This window comes from Numida meleagris, chromosome 7 (genome assembly GCF_002078875.1).
Source record: "Numida meleagris isolate 19003 breed g44 Domestic line chromosome 7, NumMel1.0, whole genome shotgun sequence".
Classification (NCBI taxonomy): Eukaryota; Metazoa; Chordata; class Aves; order Galliformes; family Numididae; genus Numida; species Numida meleagris.
The window spans coordinates 25,436,848-25,458,679 of record NC_034415.1 but is presented as its reverse complement, the minus strand read 5'-3'; the positions used below and the strand labels follow the sequence as shown (position 1 = coordinate 25,458,679).

The window sequence follows — 21,832 nt, the reverse complement described above, 5'->3', positions numbered from 1 at the left end:
ACTTGGTTATTTTGAGTTATTTGGGAATAAGCAGTGGATTTTGTGCTTACAACAACTAAAGGGTTGGGAAGAATAGTGCTGTCAGTCCCTGGGTGTTTGTAGTTAACGCCAATGGAAATTTTTTTAAGTATGTCTATAGGAAATACTGAAAACACGTGGAAGGTAAGTGTGCTTTCCTTTCTTTAAAGCCATTCTTAACAGTGCTTTTCATAACCTTTCCCTGTCCCACAACTGATCATCCAACTTGAAATTACATTGCTCACAGTGCTCGTAGCAACCCTCCCTGATTCCATTGAACACTGTGGTAGCAGTAAAATAAAAGGGGTTGTTTGTTTTAAGTTATACAGATCTTTTCACTTAAACAAGATTTTTACCAATCTTTGGTCCATTTTGCTGTGATGCTGAGCGCTGTGCTCCTCTCTGAGCCACTGGGTGAGTACGTGGGGGAATATTGCACTGCAGCATTGCACCATCACCATGGAAATCAGGGGTACAGTTCAAGCAGCGTCTTTAGAAAGTCCTGGTTAACTTCAAGCTTTACGGATTTCTTCCCCACCCAAGTTCATGTTGTGCTCTTGCTCCCAGTTTTATGTAGTTCTTTGGTTTTGAGAGATGGGGCAAAGCCATATTTGTTGTGGCTGGTTTGTTACAATCCTTCACACACACTAAGGAGGGTTCTGTCGAACCATACATTCATGATAATGCGCTCGGACTGTTCCCTGCTGAGGTCAGAGTCCTAAACTTTGTGTGAAAATGTTCACCAAATAAATCAGATCTTTTCTTGGGAGGTATCTGTGGTGAGGTGAGAATCCAAGTCGGCTCTAGATAAGTGCAGCCCTTAACACAGGGATTGGTTTCCATTAGTGACAGACTAGGATGGGATCGTTGCTTCACGTGAATGTGATTAAATCTTAGTATTTTTTTCTTATGACAAGTCTCTTTGCTTGTGTAAAGTAACACATAGCAAAAACATGAACCGAAAGACTTTACTTCTATGCAAGAAAGAATAAAACAGTGACAATATTTACCAAGAAGCTCACTTAAATTAGAAAAGCATTCCTTTCTGTCTGGGTGCTCAGGTTGTTGCATACAGGTTTATGTTCCAGCCGGTAAGAATGTAAGGGCGTGATGCTGTATCCGCTTGAGTTGTAAAACAGTTACAAAGTGTTACTATGTTTCGAGACAAGTGGCTGTTCCTCGTTAAGTTGTTTAGGGCCGGTTGCACATCTGCAGCTTGACCAGAGCTTTAAGAAGTCCTATTAAGCTTTATCAGAACGAAGTAGTTAGCAGGTAAGAAAATGTAACTGTTTCTTTAAACATTGCCTTCTCTTACCGAAGTGCAAAGTGGTGGCTTTGATTTATTTGAAAACCCTTAGGTTCTTACTCCAGTGAATCATTTCTGGTTAACAGGTATCTTCCTCCTACGGGTTAATTAAAATGGGGGAGAGAAAAAAAAAAAAAAAACCAAATTGACACCCAGATGCGAAAGTAAAAGCTGCTTTAATCAGCAGTATGACAGATAGAAGCACCGGCAAGTCATAACTGCAGGATTCATAGCTGTTCCCAGAAGCTGATGGATGTCATAGACCAGTGAGCGGAGAACTGCTCTTTCTGGTTGTACGGGTGTTAGGTGGAGGCCGTCCATCAGAGTGCTGCTTTGCACACAGCCATGAATCACACAGCACTGTGCTGTGCCGTGCTGTGCCAGAGGGAAGTGCTGCTATTGGCACTTGGCAGCAGGGGCAGCTGGAGCACTCAACTGATTTCCTCCCTATTGCTCGGTAGATCTGTGTTAAAAGTGAGAGGTGGGCCTCGAATGTTTGTCTTCTAGTGCTGGCTTTAAGGATTTTGTGTTTTTCCTTGCAGCTTTTCAGAGCAGTTAAACTGGATCCTGTTTGTTGGTATATGGTAACAAAGCAGAGGTTTGTTTGCTAGCAATACAGTGACACATCAAATTCTGTTTGCTTGGCTGTAAAATCACTTGTGGAAACCACTTATTGGAGAGGCATGAGGGTGAGGGACAGTCTGATCTTAAAAACTCTGATCCCATTATTTATTAAAAGAAACGTGACTTTCTGGTTCTGTTCCATTAATTATAGAAAATTCAAGAGCACGTGGTGTAACGTAGCTCTAGCGACACTAAACTGCGTTGTTATCCTTCCCTCAAAATCAAATTAACAAATTTAATTTATAACTTGATGGTAATTTCATTCCAGAGAGTGCCAATTAACATCAAAATATACGCTCTTGAACGCCTTGTTGCTTTATGGAAAGTGACCAGCATAGTCGTTAAACAGCTTGGTGAGTTGATTAGCTGAGTGCTACAGGAATACACTTTGAAGCTTTGAACTGTGAACTTTTGACAATTGAAGTTAACTTCTATTTCACTTCTTAGAACAAAGACTAACCCTTGTGTGTGTTAGTCTTCACGGCAGGCTTTACTCTGCACAGAACATATTTCTTCAGTCTGCAAACAGCCTGGCAGGTGTCAGGTCTCCTGAGTGGCAGCCCTGACTCAGCACTTGAAACTGTTTAAGTGTGAATATTTTGTTGCATACTCTTCTTCCCCAGGTGAAATAAAGGCCTGTGAAGGCTACCAGTAGGCACTGCAGTGACAGCTCCTAGCCCCTCTGTTACAAAGTGCTAATTAACAGCTGTTACCTGTTCAGAGCTGTGGTGCTTTGTATTTGTGAGCATCGGAAGAGCAAGTAGGTCCTTCAGTGGGTGCTGGTTTTCAGGGAGCCATCATAATTCAACCCAGGCCATTCTGTGATTCTTTACAACTTTGGAAGACCTTACATAGCGCCTTGGTGCTGCAGCTGGCACTGCTGAACCCTCACTGCAAACTGCAGTGCACAAATTGGAAGTTGAATGGGGAACAGTTGGGATTTTTGTACAGAAAGACACAGTAGTTATGAAAGAGCAGCCGTGTGTTTTCAGAGTTACTCGTGCTGGGTGTACGGTAGGAGACGAGATTCGTTTGGCGGTGATACAAACTGAACGTGGTGGCAATCTTCAAGGGTATGAAATCTGTTAATGATTTGAAGTGAAGTTTGAGTTTGACTTTTAAAGAACATTGAGGGCATTTCTCTGAGCCTGTTGCATGTTTCGCAGCAGCTGTGAGGCTGCCTTTTTGTGATACGTTCTAAAATTAATACATAATTAAGCTTGACACTTTCTGGGCAGAATTTTAGTAGCAGGAAATTGACATGTAAGGATGAGTTGTCACTTTTAGTGAACAGAATGTGCCAAAGATGCACTCCTCCAATGCAAATAGTCCCCTTTGTTGTCTGGACAATGTTTCCAGCACCGCACCCTGGTGCTGGATCACACTGATCTTGTCACCGTGTTGTTGGGAGACTCAGTACTGCAGTAGACCAGTTCTGTTCTTAATGTAGCTGCTATGATAATGCCCTTATTTGTGAGCACACCGTGAAGAAAATGTATTATTTCACTCATAATGAGTTTCCATAGTATGGTAGGTGATGCTAATTGCTTGTGGGGAAAGAGGTGAATAAAGAGCAGCTCTGCTTATGGGGAAGCAGAGCAACAGGTGCAGCTTTTCAGCAACGTTGAAAGCTCTGCACTGCTGTGAGGCTGCACCTCTCCAACACTAATGTTAGTAATGGATGTTTAACGTGGATACTCTTCTCTAGGGAATGAAGAAAGCACAGCTCCCTTAATGTAATCATTTGTTGAAATGTTGTTTTGCCTATGCTACAAGTGCAGGCTGAAATGGAATCTGGGAGCTAGCAATTGGATGTATGCATTACAGTCAGGCTTCCTTTATTAAACTAATTGTTGTGTTCTGTGCAGTTACCATTAAAGGCTTTCCTTATAAATTCATTTTCTGCAGGAATTGAATCATGCTCTGGATGGAGATCATCTACAAAAGCTGTATCACTACAACAGACTATTTCCTAGAGAGCATCTGCTTTTAAATACCTTCAGTGCCTTTTTATTTGGACATTCAAACATCCCTTCTCCAGAAGTTCACGCGGGGTGATTTGGCAGATGTGAGCTACATTAGACTTCCTTGCACAGTACTGGATCAGAGAACTTCAGTTTCAGAGGCTGGAGATACATACAGCTTCCCATAATGGCAAACTTGAGACTAGGTGTTTATAGGGCATTGAGGGAAGGTGGCACCTTCCCAAACACTAACATGCTGTCTTGCCTGAGTACTGTTTTGCATTACACTCCTGTAAATTATACTGCTGCTGTCAAGAACCCATTATTAAGTACAGCCATTGTGTCACCTGTGCCTATTAACTTCATAGGGTAAGCTCTGTACAATTGCTGTTTCTTTGACATAATGTTTTTGAATCGTTATGAAAGTGAATGTGATCCATTTAGATTTTAATAAACAGGTCTGATCCTGCAAACAGCGAGTGCAGTGAGAGCTTGCAGTGCAGTGCTTACAGCTTCTGCACAAACCGATTCCGTTCCTCATACACCGTGTCCTCTGTAGTTCAGTCGTTTCGTTCCGCTTACGCTGTGTGTCCCTGGCTCCCCTCCAGGTGCGATCCTGTTACCCCCATGACACTTGTGTTTTCCTCAGGCAGTTGCTCCCATTTGCTGCCAGCCCCAACCCAGACATTCCGTCCTTTCTCCTGCTTCAGTTGTTTGCTGTTTTGAAGCCAGAGAAAGTCTCTGTGAACTCCGACACGTGGGCTAGGTAGCGCTGATGCAGTGTGAAAAGAATAAACAACCTGGAAGAAATAGATAACTTGCCTAGAATTCCGTTTGGCACCGCTGAGGCGGTTACCTCGTGTGGCACCTAACAAAGGACAGGGGTTCGTTCTGAGTGCTGCCAGTGCACAGAAATAGCAGCTGCTCGGTGCCGCCAGCACCGGGACGTGGAAAGCTGAGCTGCAGCCTTCTGCTTGCTTTTTTCCGTTTGCGTTCCAGAATGCTTTCCAGTAACTTATTTTGACTTCAGGAGAACAATTGTAGTTTCCTTACTGGGCAACTATAGCTGAATTTTATTTTTTGATTTGGCTAATCCAGCCAATTAGTCTTGTTTGTTTTCAGTGTGGTTGGGTGAGGAGTGATGAAATTGGCCTCTCTTGGAATAAACTATTCCATGTTCTGCAGCAGTTGAAAACAGGCTTAACATGCATAAATCTGAGGATTGGGTTTGTGCACTAAAATCTCCCAGGGACTAGATGCTCTTAGCGCTTCTATCTGGGATCTGATATGCTAAGGAAAAAGATTTGCTGCTTAAATTGGCAATTAGTTAGCAATTAGTTATGTAAACACAGTAGTTATCACCTAGATGAGATATACAAAGGTATGTAATTAATCCAATTAGCAGTATAAAATTCTACTTCGAGAAACAGAAGCTGTCTAAGGACTGCTGAGAATTTGACGTGCTACTTAAAGTACAGCTGTCTTCTCCAAAGCTTCAAAATCCTTTGAAGTGTCTAGGAGAGGTAAAAATTGCTTCACTCGAACTTCTTTTTATTCACAGAAGAATGATGAAAACGGGAATTGCTCTGGAGAAGGCATTGAGTTTCCAACAACCAACTTGTATGAGCTAGAGAGCAGAGTTCTAACGGATCACTGGTCCATACCCTATAAGCGGGAGGAATCTCTAGGCAAGTGCCTGATTGCATCCACATATCTAGCAAGACTGGGTAAGTTCTATTTCTACACTTACAAAGATTATCTGTTCTTAAGGTTTCAGAGACGTACAGGGGGCAGCTACATATTTGGTATTAGTTTTGCAGTTGTTTACTTAGCACTCTGCAGAATGATCACACCTCTGTGAAAGTGGTTTCCAGTGAATTATTCTACCTAATGCTGTAATAGGAGTGTTCATCTCTTTTTCTAAAGTAATTTGTTTACTTAAGCTTTTTTAAAAAGAAGAGCACATGTTTCTTTATGTTCTAATGACTGTAGGAATTGCTGTTTTTTCACAGCTGAATTACTGACTCGTTTTTCTTCGTGCTGGTTATTTTCCATTTGTGGAAAAACAAGCTGTCATCTAAATCCATGCTGCACCAGGCTTGTGTAACTGGTTGTTTTTTGCTAGTGAAATACTTAGACTGCATTAGACTCAAGAATTTGACTGTTCTGTATTCAGTACTTGGGCTGTAGTTAAGCTTGTTAGAGAGGCGTTGTGCCCAGCTCATGGCAGAATGAGTGTGCAGGGGTAAATTTTCCTCATGCCCGACAGCAGGCAAAAGGAGGGTTATAAGACACAGAAGTTGCTGGTGATTCTGGTTTATGTTGTTTTTAACCTGTGCTAGAAGACCATGAGTAGGTTTGGTTTTGGTGGGGCACGTGCAGCACCAGGAGAGATCTGAAGGTAGCTGTAAATTTGGGAGGGAGAGATGCATATTTTGCTAATCATGCTTGAAGAAGTTGTAAAAGATGAACCAGTTGGAAACTTCTAAAAGGCAAGTTATTTTGACACGCGCTCTTCTGTGACTGAAAAAGCATAATGCTTAGTAATGAATGCATAGTAGCACTCCTACTGCTGGATTTGCTTGGTGTACTCAAAAACTTACATTGAGCTTCCTGAGGTAAACTTAAAGCATGTGTACTCTTTCCTTTCTGTGAAGGTCTTTCTGATTCTGATGAGAATTGCAAGAGGTTTATGGACAGGTGCATGCCTGAAGCATTTAAAAAGGTAAGTAGGTACAGTGCGCTAATTCCTTGTTCTTTGTGTTGTTCATGGTGGAAGTATGGTCTTGTAATCCAGACTTCAGAAACTGTGGAACAAGTGAGTGTGTTCTTAGCTTAAAATCATACTCTTAAGTTGCAGTTCTGCAACTCTTCAACATATATTTTCTTTTTTTTTCTCCTTTTCTACTTTACTGAAGAGCTCTATAGCAATTAGTGGAGCCTAAAGGCGGGTTTAAAGACGGTTGGATACATCCTTTAGTTCAGAATCAGCTTTCCTTTGACTTTATTCTTTCTGCTACTTCTTTGGGGGATTGCAACATCCTTACTTCTTTTTAACTCAGTGCTTACCTAACCTGCTTATCTGGCTTTTCTTCTCTTTTATTGTGAATCTTCTCTATGGAGCTTCCCAAACTAGTTTTCTTCCTTCTATTCTGTTTTGGGTGCTACCTAAATTTCTTGCCCAGCTGTTAGTCTATATGTATAAAAATGTGTATACACCTTTTAAAAAATTACTTGGTCCTAACCTTAAAATACTGAAATATAAGTGTACTCAAGGAAGATGAAGATTTAAGGGAAAAAATCTTTTTCCACTTGGCTGTAAGAGTTAATAACCTTGCATTTCATTCTTTTTATTTACTTGACCCCGCGTGCACTTTAAATAAAAATATCGACTGGTTCTCTAGGAGAAGAATCTGTAGAAATCCAAGTTCAGAATGTGCTAAGTTAGAATTTGCTGAAATTTTTGCCAGCTATTTAGCCAGATTCTATTGTTTCTTAAAAAGGTACAAAACGTGATTGTATTTTAAGTATAAAACTCTTTAAGCAGAAATTAAATAACATGTGCAGGTGGATGCCTTATGTCCTCTTTAAACAGCTTGGTTAGTCCATAAAGAGCATGTTTCATTAGGAGAAAAGGCAGCAGTAATACTTCTCTCTATGTTCTTTGTTTTCCAACAAAAACTGCTCAAAAAATGTAAGCTGATAAATGGTTATTACAGCTGAATCAGTGCAGTGTCATGGAACAAGTACTTGAAGATTTAATTGTCATGTGTTCATTTTGCAAACAGTTGCATATTAGTTATTCTTTACAAAGGTTACAATCTTTCCAGTGAGTGGAAATGCAAAGCAGTTTGCTTTGATAAGTATTTTTTTGTCAGGAGCTGATTTAAGGCGTTCTTCAGTTGAATTACCAATTTAATTAACTCTTAAGCCATTAGTCCAGAACGAGCATATAGAAAGAAATAACACACCAGACAGTGATTATTACTGCACTCTGGGGAAACATTTGCTCTGAAAATAATCTGGGCGGAGGGAAGGCTGATAAATTTCATCTGTTCTAGGTGATTTTGCTCAAACTTAAAAACAAAAACCAACCAAAAAAACCTCCTTTTTCTCTTGGTAGCTGTTGACATCCAGTGCTGTTCACAAATGGGGAACTGAAATCCACGAAGGAATATACAACATGCTTATGCTGCTAGTAGACCTGGTTGCAGAAAGAGTAAAACAAGATCCTATTCCTGTGGGCCTGCTTGGTGTGCTTACAATGGTATTTGTCTTCTAATAAGCATGATGTTTTAAACTCTGGGATCTGTTTAAGTAATAAAGAGAATGACGCTAATCTAATTCCTCAGTGAATGTCATCAAAATGTAGAAGTCTCTACTGATGATTGTCTTAAATTGTGTCCTGTGTATTGTATGCAATTTAGGGTATTTGGCATTTCATGTTTATCTTGCTACTGCTTTTTCTCCTATTTAAGTTGTAGCATATTGTCTTACAATCTGCAGCTATTGTTTACTGCAGATTTTTAACATCCAACATGCAATTCAGTGGGTGTATGCTGTTCAGAATTTCTGAAAATCAGCTCAAAAATATTTCAAAGCTGCTGACACATTGCTGTTAATTTTTGAAAGCTAGTACTTTATCTCCTCCTTTATATGGATATCTAGCTCATGTGGGCATTGTCTGTACAGAATTGAAACTTCAGAATGCTTTGTAGGAACTGAGGGATGGAAGCAGGGGTCATTTTTTAAACTGTAGTTTTTGCTGTGTCTTTAACTGTCAACCAGAAGAATGTTCAACTGGGGAAAAAAGAAGTCAAATGTCAAGATTAGTTTTGAAACTGTGGCGTAAGTCATGCTGTTCATTTCCATGGGTTTTTCTTTCAAGGCATTTAACCCTGACAATGAGTATCATTTCAAGAATCGAATGAAGGTATGCCAGAGAAACTGGGCAGAAGTCTTTGGGGAGGGGAACATGCACGCTGTGTCACCCATATCCACGTTTCAGAAGGTGAGCATGGCCATGCCCTAAAACCTCCTTTTAGGGTAGATGTTTTTGTTCCAGAAAAGGCTGATTAGTACGTATTTATAAAAACTTAGTTATCATCAAGAATTACAGCAAATAGATCTTGAGTATATGTTGATCTGTAGAAATGGATTTCCTGTCCTCTCAAATTGTCCCAGTTCCCTATCGGAGCCTGGATCTAGAAACTGCAGTACTTTCCTGTGTGAAGTATCACAATAATCAGATGGTAGGTTTGTTGTATCTAAGGACTGACATCTGTTGAGTATGAAATGACCAAGATAACTCTACAAAGTGTAGAGCTCCAGTGGAGAATTCATGCTTTCCTGACACCCACCTTTAGGGTAACTTGGTCATACAGTCTGTCAAGGAGTCAGGTTTTTTAGGTTTGTTCTGACTTGTCACAGTTGTTCCAGGTAGGTGGGTCTAAAAAAGGAGCCTCGGTGTTGCTGATCTTTCCTCCAGGAAACGTTTGTTGCTGTAGAAAGAAAATTCTGTTTGCTGCTTTAGGAAAGGCTATTTAGTAATGTTCCACTCTGCTAATGTGCTATAAATATACTTGCTTGTGAGTCAGCAGCCACAGTGCGTATTGTTGCTGCAACACATGGTCAGTGATGTTAGGTAGAATCCAAAAATGGGTGTTGCTAAGAGAACCTCCCAGAGCTCCAACTGCACGCTTAGCAAGGGAGCTGTTATAAACACGTTTCTGTTTTCTGTGAAATAACAGTGCATGCATTTAAGGTCGGGGTTATTGGCTGAATTTATCTATCCAAATATGCTTCGGAAAACAAATGTTTGGCATTGATGTTGCATCTGCTAATTTGTTAATATTTTAATTGTTCAAGGAACCTCATGGGTGGCTGGTGGATCTGGTAAACAGGGTAGGTAAATACAAACCAAGCAGAACTGTTACTTGTCACTTGAATTTGTTGCTCTTCAAAGATAATAATTTCCACCTCTCCCCTCCTTGTTTTTACCCGTCTTTCCTCAGAGGGTGATAACGACAAAAAAATAGTTTAGGATTTTAATGCTGCCTGGATCTAGGGAAAGGGCCTTGCTAAACACATTTTGCTGAGTTGCTGCCTTTTCCCTTGAGCACCTTTATCGTAACATGATAGTTGTCACTGGCAGAAATGAGAGAGCTCAACTTAAGCTTCAGTGATGTTTCCCAGTCAGATGTGTTAGCTATTTTGTTGTGGTCTAGCTTTCTTCCCTATGTCAATTTTTACCTGAGACAGTTTCTAGCTTCTTGTTTAAGGTGGTACCAAGCATAATTGCATTGCATTTCCCACTGCATCCCTGAATTCTCATGAAAACGTAAAGTTTATATTGGTATATGATGTTGCATAGTGAGGGATAATCACTGTTATCCTAGGAACTCTTAATGGAGTATTTTCTATAATAACATACTTGAAAGATAAAATACTGTAGTTTGCTAACATAATACTGATTATTTTATTTCAGTTTGCAGAGTTGGGTGGATTTTCAGCAATTCAGTCCAAACTCAATTCTGAAGATATTGAGCTTGGGGTAAGTTCCTTATCTGTCAGCAGACTTCTCTCTTTCCATTACTCAATTCATGTAGAACCAGTAACATTTCTTTTGGCAGCGCTTTTGCCTTTGCTTTGGTACTGGAGCAATAGAGAGCCCTGCAGAAACGTTGTCAGGCTGGAGGTCAGATGAGGTTGTACGTAAGAGTCCTGACTGAAGAGACCTTTTGGGACTTCAGAGAAAAAGGGGAAGAGTTAGCGTACCTTTCTGTCTGACTTTCATCCTCACAGTTAGACATCGGTCAGTCTAGTTTCACTGTATATTCACCAGTAGATTACTGGTTTTCTGTTTCCTTCAGCTGAATTAACTCCTGTCATTCATTATAGAAATTATTTAAGAAGTTCCTAGGAAGACAGATACTGTTTAATCCTAAGCAGCCCTTCAGTATCTGTGTTCAAAAGCTGACTGGTTTAGCAGTTCTAAACTAATTTTTGATGGCAAAGCCTAACTTTTTTAGTTTTAGTTTCCTAACCTATTTTCAAGAGACTTCATATCTTCTTTCAAGCTGAGATCAAGGAAAAACTTTGTTGTTCAGAATTTTGTTCTCAAGTATAAAGTTAGCCTGTTTTCAATGAGCTGTCATTTGGGGAGAATTCAGCTTTTCTTAGAGTATTGATACTTGCTGCTTTATGAAAAGATAAACTCTCAAATGAGCATGGCAGAGGAATAAGGGAACTCAATTTAAATGCTATACTGCAATAGAAACTTTAAAGGAAAATTTGTTTAATAACTGCTCACTTACAAAGGAAGTCTGGTTCAGCATCACTAAATTTAGGCCTTTGATTGCTGTGGGGCACACTCAAGCTCATAATTTTTTTTATCCAATTTGAAAGAAACTACTTTTGGTATTCTTCATTGGCATACAATTGTCTTTACACTTAATTTCCTGATGGTAGACATTGCTTGAAAATCGTAGAATATCTGAGTTGGAAGGGACCCACAAGGATCATCGAGTCCAACTCCTGGCTTCATACAAGACTGCCTAAAAATTAAGACATGTCAAAGCAGAAACTGTATGTGTATATGAAAAGTACCAAAGTCAATGGTCATCCCTTCACAAATGCAAGAGAGTGATTCTTGTGCCACTTAAAGAGAATATAACTACATAGGCTAATGCTTTGGGAGAAAATGTCTCAAGTCTGCATTCTTTATGAAACACACAGCTAATCTGAACTGCCAAGGAGTTACTGTATGATGTATTTAAAATCAAAATGTAAATCCAGGGAAGCAGATAACTTCTTGAGAAAGCACATTTCAAGTACTTTCAGTGTGTCAGGATGAAAGATCATCAGATCACACAGCCATTCTGGCAACTGGAATGACTTTCTGCATTTTCCTTCTCAACTTTCAGTGGAGCTGAGGAGAACAGAGTTATTTGAACTTTGTCTGGTGTATTCTGCCTTAATCCTGGACCTGTTTGCAGAGTATAGATATAACAAAACCCTCCAGTTTCAGATCAGGAAGGATCTCCTCCCTCATACACATGAACACACTTGCAGGCTAGGTATAGAGAACAGATGCCTGACGTATGCATTGAATAGGTATCAGATACAACAACCTCCCAGCCAAATCAGAAAGCTTGACATATATATGATGTATTTGCAAAAGCTTTCTGCTACTTAATGCTTTGGGAAGGAAATTTGCCATATGGCTTTAAACTTCAGTCTTGTCTTCACACTTTTCACTGCAGCAGAGAACAATGAAAATATGTGTCCTTTTCCATCTATTTATTTCTGTGGCTGAACTAGGATTAGACAGAGAAGTCAGACGAGGCTAATGAGAGGACTGAGATTAGTGAAAACTGAGAGGATACTTTTAAGGAAAAGCATGTAATTCATACTCTATGCTGCAGAATGAATCTCTTTCCTGAACCATTCGTTGTTATAAAGGAGTTGTACACATCCTGTAGCAAATGACTGGAAATTATCATGCAAGATAATATTTATTCACCTTCATCTGCCTCTTAAGGTATAGATTGCTAACTCTGAAAAGACCTCGTAAATGTGCACCTAAATATTTGCTGGTTTTTGTTGTTGTTTTTGTTTTTTAGGCAATCTCTGCATTAGTTCAGCCATTTGGAGTTTGTGCAGAATATCTTAACTCTTCTGTAGTGCAGGTAAAATGTCTTTGTTATGATTTCTTTTCAGCAAAAAATAAAGCCTTGTAAAATGTGACGGTAGTCATTTGCTCAAATTCGGATGGATCTCTTCATGTTAAAATAGATCTCAAGCAGTATAGTATCAGAAAAATAAGTACATGAGAACCTGCTTTTTCATCATAGCAATTTGAAAAATAAAAGGGATGAAAGCTGGTTTACGGCTGTGTTGGTGTGAAACTGGTGACTAATTCTAAAAACCCTTAAAACACACACGGCGTGAAGTACAAGAACCACTCTGAGTATCCTGAAGGTGATGAATAGCGGATTCAGACAATGGTCAGGCTCTTTTTCCATCTTTAGTTGCTAATCTACATCTACAGTGGTGAGAAGCATTGGAACTGCTGTTAGTAAGCTTAATCGTTGTAAGGCATGTAGAGAAAAAAATCTCACTTGATATATGGATTTTTGTTTTTGTTTGTGGCAGAGGAGTTCATGGTAATGAGAGTTTTGACCGGAAAAAATGTGGTGGGAGGGGAACACACCATGATCTGTGAATTTGCAAATGTGCTGTAGGGTTCACACCTACGTTCACTAAAAAAAAGTGCCAGTTTAATAGGTGACTGAAAGTCTTTATTTGAAGAGGATGTAGTTAAGGGGGTCAAAGATGTATATGCATCTAATAACCAATGCATTTTGAAACGGGTTTGGGAGTAGTCCATTGTGGACCTGTGTTGTGGTGGTCTGAAGTGGCTTCTTAGTCCAACTGCTTCTATTTCTGGACTTACCTAGCAGGATAGTTTTATGTATGTTATATATGTTGCTTTATAGCTAAGATAATCATGAGCTTTCAACTAAGTATTTCATTTTGCTGCAGCCAGATCTTCTGAGTAATGTGAATTGATTTCAGGAAACATAAAATGATTGGCATGCTTTTTCTCATATTCTTTAGCCTATGCTGGATCCAGTCATTCATAAAATGATTAAATATGTGCAGAATGTAGAAGAGAAGGACTTGAAAGACAAGGTAATGTTTTATAAGTATTTAAGGAGAATGTACCGTGTGTCTTGGAAACGCTGGCAATACAGACTAGAAATAAAATCTTGCTTTCACTGACAAAAGATACAGCCTGTTCTGAATTATGTCTGAAATTCTTAGCACAAAATATTGCAGAGTAGCTACCCTGCATTTACCCAATTCCATATAAACTCTTCTCAGTAGATCTGTTTTGCCCCTTTCAAAAATATTTTCCCATTTTCTCTGAAAATTTCCATGTAACTTGTAGCTACCTCTTACACTGCACTGAATTTGGCATTCAGCTCTAATAAATTTGAGTGTTGACTTTTTACTTGGATGTACCTCTGTAAATTATATGTTCACTTTTTTTAAACCATAGGTTTTGTTGTCTCAGAATTTCTAGTGTACAAGTAATGCTTTCAGATATCCATCAATTAAACTGTCTGTACTGGGTCACTAAACCTACTCTTTGTGTATCATTGAAGTCTGAAACAGAATACCAAAACCAGCAGTGCCTTTATTTGTCCTTTTTTGTTTGTTTTTTTTTGTCTTCAACAGAGGCTAGTCAGTATCCCTGAGCTCCTGTCTGGTATTAAACTGCTGTGTATGCGCTTCCAACCTGATTTAGTAACTGCAGTAGATGATTTACGGCTGGACATCCTGCTGCGCATGTTGAAATCGCCTCACTTCAGTGCAAAAATGAATTCCCTCAAAGAAGTAGGTTTGCATTGTGTGGGTGTGTTTTGTGGGTGCACACATGCATGTGCGTAGGTGGGATGGACTGTCTGAAACCACCACCTTGAAACGTTTCCTAACAAATGATGTTGCCTTAGCAAAAGCTCAGAATAAATGCAAAAAATATATTACAAATACCTCCTGCATATATATGTATATGTACATATACATACATATGTATGTATATATAATAGTCACTGTGAGGGCTGTGGTCTCCCAGTTAGAAAACTAAATTGTATTTGAATGTTTTCTAAGAGCTACAAATTCAGATTCATTTGTAAGCAGCAGTGTATGCTATTCCTTCATTGATCTCTCTGAGATCACCCTGATAATTCAGAGCATCCTATGGGATGTTGCTTTTCTCTCTCTTTGCCATTGTAAGGAGAAAAAAAAAAGAGGGGGACTTTTTATCCTAGATTGTTCTTATTCCAGCTATATCCAATTGTTATACAAAGTGATTTTATTTTTTATCATGACTGTACATGGACATTGTACTAGTATTTAGGAGCTGTTTATGGACCAAGGCTTCTTGTGCTAAATTCTTATATCTTAAGTAGAAGAAGAGACAATTTTCTTTTTCCTGGGACTTGTGATTTAAGAATAGAGTTTTCATTCCTCTCTTCTTCCAGAATTTATGTAAATTAAATGTCTCCAGAAAAGCCTTTTTTTTGTTGTTGTTCTGCAGACACTGTAAGGTGTTCTAGAGTCCCCCTTCTGGGCTTTTTGCTTGTCTGCTTAAGGGAAAATTGAGATGCTAAACCTCGTTGCTCTGTGGTTCTTAATTATAAATGTGTTTCTTCAGTGAAGTTATAGAAGTACAGCTTTTGAAGGCTGTAGCAGAAATATACGCTTTCTACAACTTTTCCCTAGAGCAAGGAGTCTGTATCTGTTCTGTGTTGGATAAAAATAGGACACTTCATTTGAGCATCACAGGCAGAAGCCTGAGATAACCTACTTCTGGTATATCTCTAGAAATACACAGCACAGGCAAGCTTCCCTGTGTCAGACTGGGTATGAGAATCTGCTGCATCAGACCGATGCCTAGGAGGTGGGTTAGGAATTTTGCCTTTAAGCAGATTATTTTTAAAATAAACAAAATGCTAATTACTAAAAAAGAAAAATGACCTCCTGTGCTTAAGATATTTCAGGATTCACACTTTCAAGCTTCGTAGTAAGCATTTTGAATAGATTACATTATGTGCATGTATATTGCATGTGGAAAGCATCGTTAAAATGTCACATTTTGCAATTTCTAGGTAACTAAATTAATAGAAGACAGTACTCTGTCCAAGTCAGTGAAGAATGCAATAGATACAGACCGATTACTAAACTGGCTGGTAGAAAATTCTGTCTTGTCAATTGCTCTAGAAGGTAAGTGCTTTCACAAAGACTATTGACATGTGCTTTCAATGTCTTGAATGTAGTCTGTTCTTTTCAATACACCTTAATGGAATGCTACTGACAAAGGAGTTAAAGGATTTTGGCTTCATCGAAAGAGAGTTAGGAAAACGGTGCAGATTTGCATGCTGTTACCTGGTCCTCTGACATTTGTGCAAACATCTTTTGCCATACTTGAAGTTTTTACCCTCAGCTTAATTATGTATATTTTTAAGCCTGTAGTAAAGGGGGAAACTGATGGATTTTTCCGTAGCAGCAGATAGAGAATTTTAAGATTAAAACAACTTTGTTCTCGTCCCTTTTAATGTGGTTTGTACCTAATGATTGAAATAAATTAATTCACTTGCTACTTTTTATTTCATAGGTAATATAGACCAAGCGCAGTACTGTGATCGTATAAAGGGAATTATTGAACTGCTGGGCAGTAAACTGTCTTTAGATGAACTCACTAAAATTTGGAGAATTCAGGTAAGCAATCAAGACAAGGTGACTGCTTTCAGACCGTCTTGCAAAAATAATTCTTATTAATAAGTTCATTAACTGGTAGAATGTTGGCTGTTTATTATCTGCTTTGTCATCTTTGCTTTAGTTATTCCCTGAGAGACATAGGATTTTGTCAGTACTCCTGTGTATAGGTATAAACTCTGCTAAATTTCATTTTACTCAAAAGCACTTTTTGGGCAATAACTTCCTCACAAGAGTTCTGTCAACAAAGAACTTTTCACCATCCCACAGCCTGAACTGTTAAAGGATCAGTGAAACTGAATATTCTCAAGCCTCAGGCTTTCTAGTTGACAATATAATGCAATCTGAAGTATTTATTTGCAAGAGAACATAAAAGAGGTGGATGCTGGTACTGTAATATTCTTGGGAAAGTTCTGGAAGGGCTGAAGTCATGACATGAATGTTTGTAAATAGAAATAAGTGTTTCAGGGTTGTCTGCATTTCATGAGTGTCTTTAATAAATAATGAAATAAATGTGTGGTGTAGGGAGGAAGATGAGCAATTGTGGTCAGCACAGTAGGGTTGGCGATTCAGATAGTATCATTAACTTCCTGTTGAAATCTTAGTCCTTGCATGCGTGTTTTAGGTTCATCAGCTGATAAAAGGCAAAGTGTACATCTGACTGAGTGGAATGTATTCTTCATTCTACCTCTGGGTCTTCTACCACAATCATTTATTCGGAAATACCATAAGTGTTTCATATGGTGTTCTCTTAAGCTTGTTCACATCTGTTTAAAAGCATTGACTCAGCACTTCCACAGATAGACCTTCCTCTCCTTCTGTGAGGAAGCTATTTTTTGCTCCTGTGGTTGAACCACAGCAGGCTAACTTGGCCTTTGCTGCTTCAGAGTTGCTTCTGAAGATTTCGGAAACAGCGGAGCAAGGAGCAGTCAGTTATTCCTAACTTGTGTTTCTAACATATCCAAAGTGGTTATCTGTTCTCCTCAATAGGAATAGTATAATAAAGCATTACATTGAAGGTTTTTCTCTATCTCACTCGTGACTAAGACCTACCTCCTTATGTTTTCCTTCTTCTTCCCAGTCAGGACAATCTTCCACTGTGATTGAAAACATACATACCATTATTGCTGCAGCCGCTGTGAAGTTTAGCTCTGATCAGCTCAATCATTTATTTGTTCTAATTCAAAAGGTAGGTTTTCAATTCAGTTTACGTTCTTAAGGAAAAGAATTGGTTGAAAAACACTTGTGCATCCAGCCTACTAAGAGGCAAGTGCCTTACATGTGCTTATATTTTCTATGTAAATGTTAAGTAAAATGTGTTTGTGTGTATGTTATTTAAAAAAAAAAAAAAGTTGGCCATAGAACACTTGCAATCTTAATTTTTCATTAACCCAGAAGCACAGCTGCTACCATACTGCTAATCGACTTAGATTTTAAGTCCACTATATATGCAGTGATAAGGTATTTATAAGACATTAGACATTGATAATAAAATCTCACTTCTTATTTTATATTTGAAGGAGTTGGGCAAACTAGTACTATAACCCTCAGTAACAAAAATGAAGAAATCTTCATGAATCAACATACTTGATTTGCATTTCGGTTGTCCTGCAGTAAAACAGTTGTAAATAATATTTTTGTGTATGAATTATTTCTTGTGTATATTGTATATTTTGAGTCTTAACAGACAGAGTGCTTGCTGCTGTAACTGTGAACATTATTTCTTTGCTGTACAGAGCTGGGAAACAGAGAGTGATAGAGTGCGGCAGAAGCTGCTGAGCCTGATAGGGCGCATTGGTCGAGAAGCACGGGTGGAAACAACCACTGGAAAGGCACGTGAATGCAAATATTTTTTTCTTTATTAAAAGTAGGGTTTCTAGTTCTTGCACTTCCTATAGGTCTTGATTAATTTTTGGTTTCTTCCTCTAGGTTCTGGAGGTGCTTTGGGAGCTGGCTCATCTTCCAACGTTACCATGCAGTCTTATTCAGCAGGCCTTGGAGGAACATCTAACAATCCTCAGTGATGCCTATGCAGTGAAAGAGGCAATCAAAAGAAGCTACATCATCAAATGCATAGAGGATATTAAGAGGGTTGGTTTATTGTTTTACCTTTTGCAAAATGAAACATTATCTAGCCTTGATGTTGATGTTATTTAGCTTTCTTTCAAGATACGCAAACTGTGTGTCCCATCTGTAAATTCTTACCTTGAGGAGTCCATGAAAGGGGGCAGGCTTTGTGTGAGCCAATTTGTTAACTTTGAGACTTGTAATAAGCCTCTTGCCTTTGTTTTAAACAAATTTTCAGCACAAGGAGTGATTAGTTTATAGGAATCTACCAGGATGGCCCCAAGGTTACAATTTGCAAATGGAACTGCTAATAAGGGTATGTCAGTATTTTAACTGTCCCTTTCATGTGAAAGCCTAGGTTAGTTTTCTTCAAGTTAAGCATGTGTTCTGGCACAGCCATTAAGTCTCAAAATGCAAACCAATATTAAAGTCATAGTGATTTTGTATTTTAATAATAATAATAATAATAAAAAGTCTTCTAATATGGAAGAAGCCATTCTCAGACCTGTCTATGTTAAGATATTTCCTGGCAGCAGCAGACACATGCATGACTTAATAGACTACATACTCTATCCTGTACTGTTCACATTGTAAGCGGTTTTCTTAGAGGATAGGAGAATTCCTGCAAACCTATTTTCTTAGTCAGAAATACGTCCAGATAAAAAGGCTTGTACTCTTACATATTTATTTCATGGTAAAGGCTTTGTCTGTTCTTAGTGTCTGTAGGAGTTTTTAGTTGTTTAAGAAACATAACATGTTGCTTCTTGGTATTGATCGTTCTTTTTTTCATTTTCTCCTATCGTGTGTGTTTAAGAATATAGATTTGAAAATTTGGGTTCTTTAGGTCTGTAAAATTTGCAGCCTTTTCTAACCCAATGCTTTCCAACTCTTGCATTCTTTTTAATTACATTCTGGCAAGGGCTTTAACAGAGGTGCTGCTGGGGAGCACTAATGGAAAGCTGTAATTATAGGCTGGAAGTGATTGGGGCAAACATACAGCACATCTTTAAAAGTACATCATTTGCTTATTGCCCTACATTAGAGGAAACGAAAACATAAACTGGGAGGGATTGTAATATTAAGGCAGCATTCTCAAATACATGAGGAAGCCTTCAGTAGAGCTGTTATCGGCAGGTTACTTTAGTCTAAGTGAGCAGGTGGTATTGGTTGTTGTCAATATTTAAACCAGATATCACATCTCTGAATGAAAACCCTCAGTACTGGTTTGTGTGGTCAAACTTTGCAGAAAATGAAGCCTCCCAGAAAAGCGATGAGCAGTTCTAACAATGAGGTAGGATCCTTTGTAGGATCTCTTTCAAAATGCAGCTTAAATAGCCTTTGCTTCCTGTCAGAGGGCTCCTTGCAGCACCAATCAGACATTTCTTCTCATCTTTTAACCCAATCCTTTGTAGTACTTCAGATTTTTTTTTTCTTCTGTTATTCCTGCTTTAACAATAAGTAATGTCATTTTACTGTGTTGGCCCTTTTGAGCCCTAACTGGCCTGCTCTGTCTCCCGTAATTAAAGAAGGTGGTGGTTGCCATTATCTCTCTGGTGCAATTTAATTTGCATGTTGTCTAGCTAAGAGGTATTTTGGGCTTAATAGCGATAGCAAAATGGCATCCAGGTGTATCAAAGGACTCCTTGGAGAAGGCAAAGAAGGGACACCTTCCATGTATTTGGAAAGGGACCAGAAACAAGTACTGAAGCTTTGAGCTAGTAGCTGTTGTTTTGAAACAGGGGCATTAATGGAAATCATTATGCTTTAGGATAAGAGGAAAGGTAATCCATTGTTGAGCATGTACTCACGTGTAATTCTTTTTGCCTTTCTTATCACTAGTCATCTCAGCACAATAATCCTCAATTTGTTTGGGTGGTACCAGCATTACGTCAGCTCCATGAAATCACACGTTCTTTTATTAAACAAACTTACCAAAAACAAGACAAGGTAAGAATATATGCTGGGATGATTTTGAAGCCCTTGTTATGTTTGTATGGCGCTGCTTCTCTAGAACGTGGATGTTTGACTTTAGAAAAAGGAAAGAAAAATCTCTGATAATGACAGCTTAGTACAAGTAGAGATACTGTGTTGTGTGCTGTCCATTTGTGTGTCTGTGTGCATTTATGTATAAATAACGTCTGTTTGCTATGTCAGAACTGGTTTATTTTACATGCAGCTTTTTGTAAACTAATTAACAAGCTCTGTTAAGAAACTACCAGCTAATTTGTACTTGTATTGACATAGACTCTTGGAAAACAGACTAAAATACCAGCAAGTCATGTGTGCTGTTCTGTGGCTGAGTGGAGGTGTGGGACTTTGTGCATAATCTGTGAGTGCGGTGAGACACTGGCACAGGTTGCCCGGTGAGGTTGTGAATGCCCCCTCCCTGGAAGCATTCAAGGCCAGGCTGGATGGGGCTGTGAGCAACCTCGTCTAGAGGGAGGTGTCCCTGTCTATAGTATGGGGGTTGGAGCTAGATGATCTTAAAGGTCCCTTTCAACCCAAACCATTCTATGATTCTATCTACAGCATGCATATTTCAGCACATCCTCAAAGTGGTTAGGCCAGAGGGCTTTGGATACTTGGAAGGAATACAGCTGATTTCTTCCTATAAAAGGCATGCTACTGTAGAAGACCAGACTGCTGAATGCATGTGTGTGTCTGTTTATGTATTTTTCTTGAAAACCGTTTTTCTCTTTTTTTTGCCAAGAGCATTATTCAAGATCTAAAGAAAAACTTTGAAATAGTGAAGTTGGTGACAGGAAGCTTAATATCGTGCCACCGTTTGGCTGCATCTGTGGCAGGTCCTGGAGGGCTTGTTGGAGCAACGTTAGTGGATGGCCGATACACTTACCGGGAGGTACTGAACCCTCATTTCACGCTACCTTATGTGTTTGAAAATGTGATGTAGGGTAACATAAGATGAGGTGATGCTTCATTTTTTGGAATTTGCTGGTATTTGTTCTGTCTGGAGACAGTTTTTGTTTATAATTCTGACACTTACCAGTTAGGAATTTTTATAGCCTAGTTGTTATGTTACGTAGCAAGGCTAGATGCTATACAAGTTTCTTTACAAATTCTCTGCTTGGTTGGGTATGAGATCTCCTCAGGAGTTCATGTCTCCAAGCTTGTGCAGCTTTCAGCTTCTCTGCTTCAGTTTGAGGCCTTCTTAGAGTGATAATCAAAAATAAATAATGTTAAAATGTGTGTGAAATAAAACAATGCTCGTTGCAAAAAGTTTCTGTTTTGCCAGGCTTCATGAATCATGCTGTTATTTGACAACTAAGTTAGTCAAAAAATAAAAAGAACGCTTACAGTTCTTATTTTGGAAAGAAAAAACTGAAACTTGAGTTTTTGTTTCCTCTTTCTCAGTATTTGGAAGCACATCTAAAATTTTTGGCATTCTTTCTGCAAGAAGCTACCCTTTATTTGGGCTGGAATCGTGCCAGGGAGATCTGGGAGTGCCTCGTAACTGGCCAGGATGTTTGTGAGTTAGATCGAGAGGTAAGAAGTAGTCAAAGTTATTGTCTGTGGTTGCTGGTTGTGGAGTGAGTCCGAAAGGGTTGTG

The 21,832-nt window shown here is 38.9% G+C and overlaps 1 protein-coding gene across 2 annotated transcripts in view; it reads left to right on the top strand.

Moving 5' to 3' along the window:
* The window catches only part of USP24 (ubiquitin specific peptidase 24), a 61,476-nt gene that overhangs the window by 6,593 nt on the left and 33,051 nt on the right, over positions 1-21,832 (top strand). The window contains exons 2-19 of one of the 2 annotated variants that reach the window (XM_021405442.1): positions 5,474-5,639; positions 6,570-6,637; positions 8,036-8,179; positions 8,801-8,923; positions 9,781-9,816; positions 10,400-10,465; positions 12,537-12,602; positions 13,534-13,608; positions 14,158-14,316; positions 15,591-15,705; positions 16,097-16,200; positions 17,279-17,386; positions 17,934-18,029; positions 18,127-18,288; positions 19,511-19,555; positions 20,104-20,211; positions 20,975-21,124; positions 21,637-21,768. In XM_021405442.1, the coding sequence (XP_021261117.1) occupies positions 5,474-5,639; positions 6,570-6,637; positions 8,036-8,179; positions 8,801-8,923; positions 9,781-9,816; positions 10,400-10,465; positions 12,537-12,602; positions 13,534-13,608; positions 14,158-14,316; positions 15,591-15,705; positions 16,097-16,200; positions 17,279-17,386; positions 17,934-18,029; positions 18,127-18,288; positions 19,511-19,555; positions 20,104-20,211; positions 20,975-21,124; positions 21,637-21,768 (1,923 nt within the window). The remainder of the gene's footprint in view (positions 1-5,473; positions 5,640-6,569; positions 6,638-8,035; positions 8,180-8,800; positions 8,924-9,780; positions 9,817-10,399; positions 10,466-12,536; positions 12,603-13,533; positions 13,609-14,157; positions 14,317-15,590; positions 15,706-16,096; positions 16,201-17,278; positions 17,387-17,933; positions 18,030-18,126; positions 18,289-19,510; positions 19,556-20,103; positions 20,212-20,974; positions 21,125-21,636; positions 21,769-21,832) is intronic. The other variant, XM_021405443.1, reaches the window with a different exon arrangement.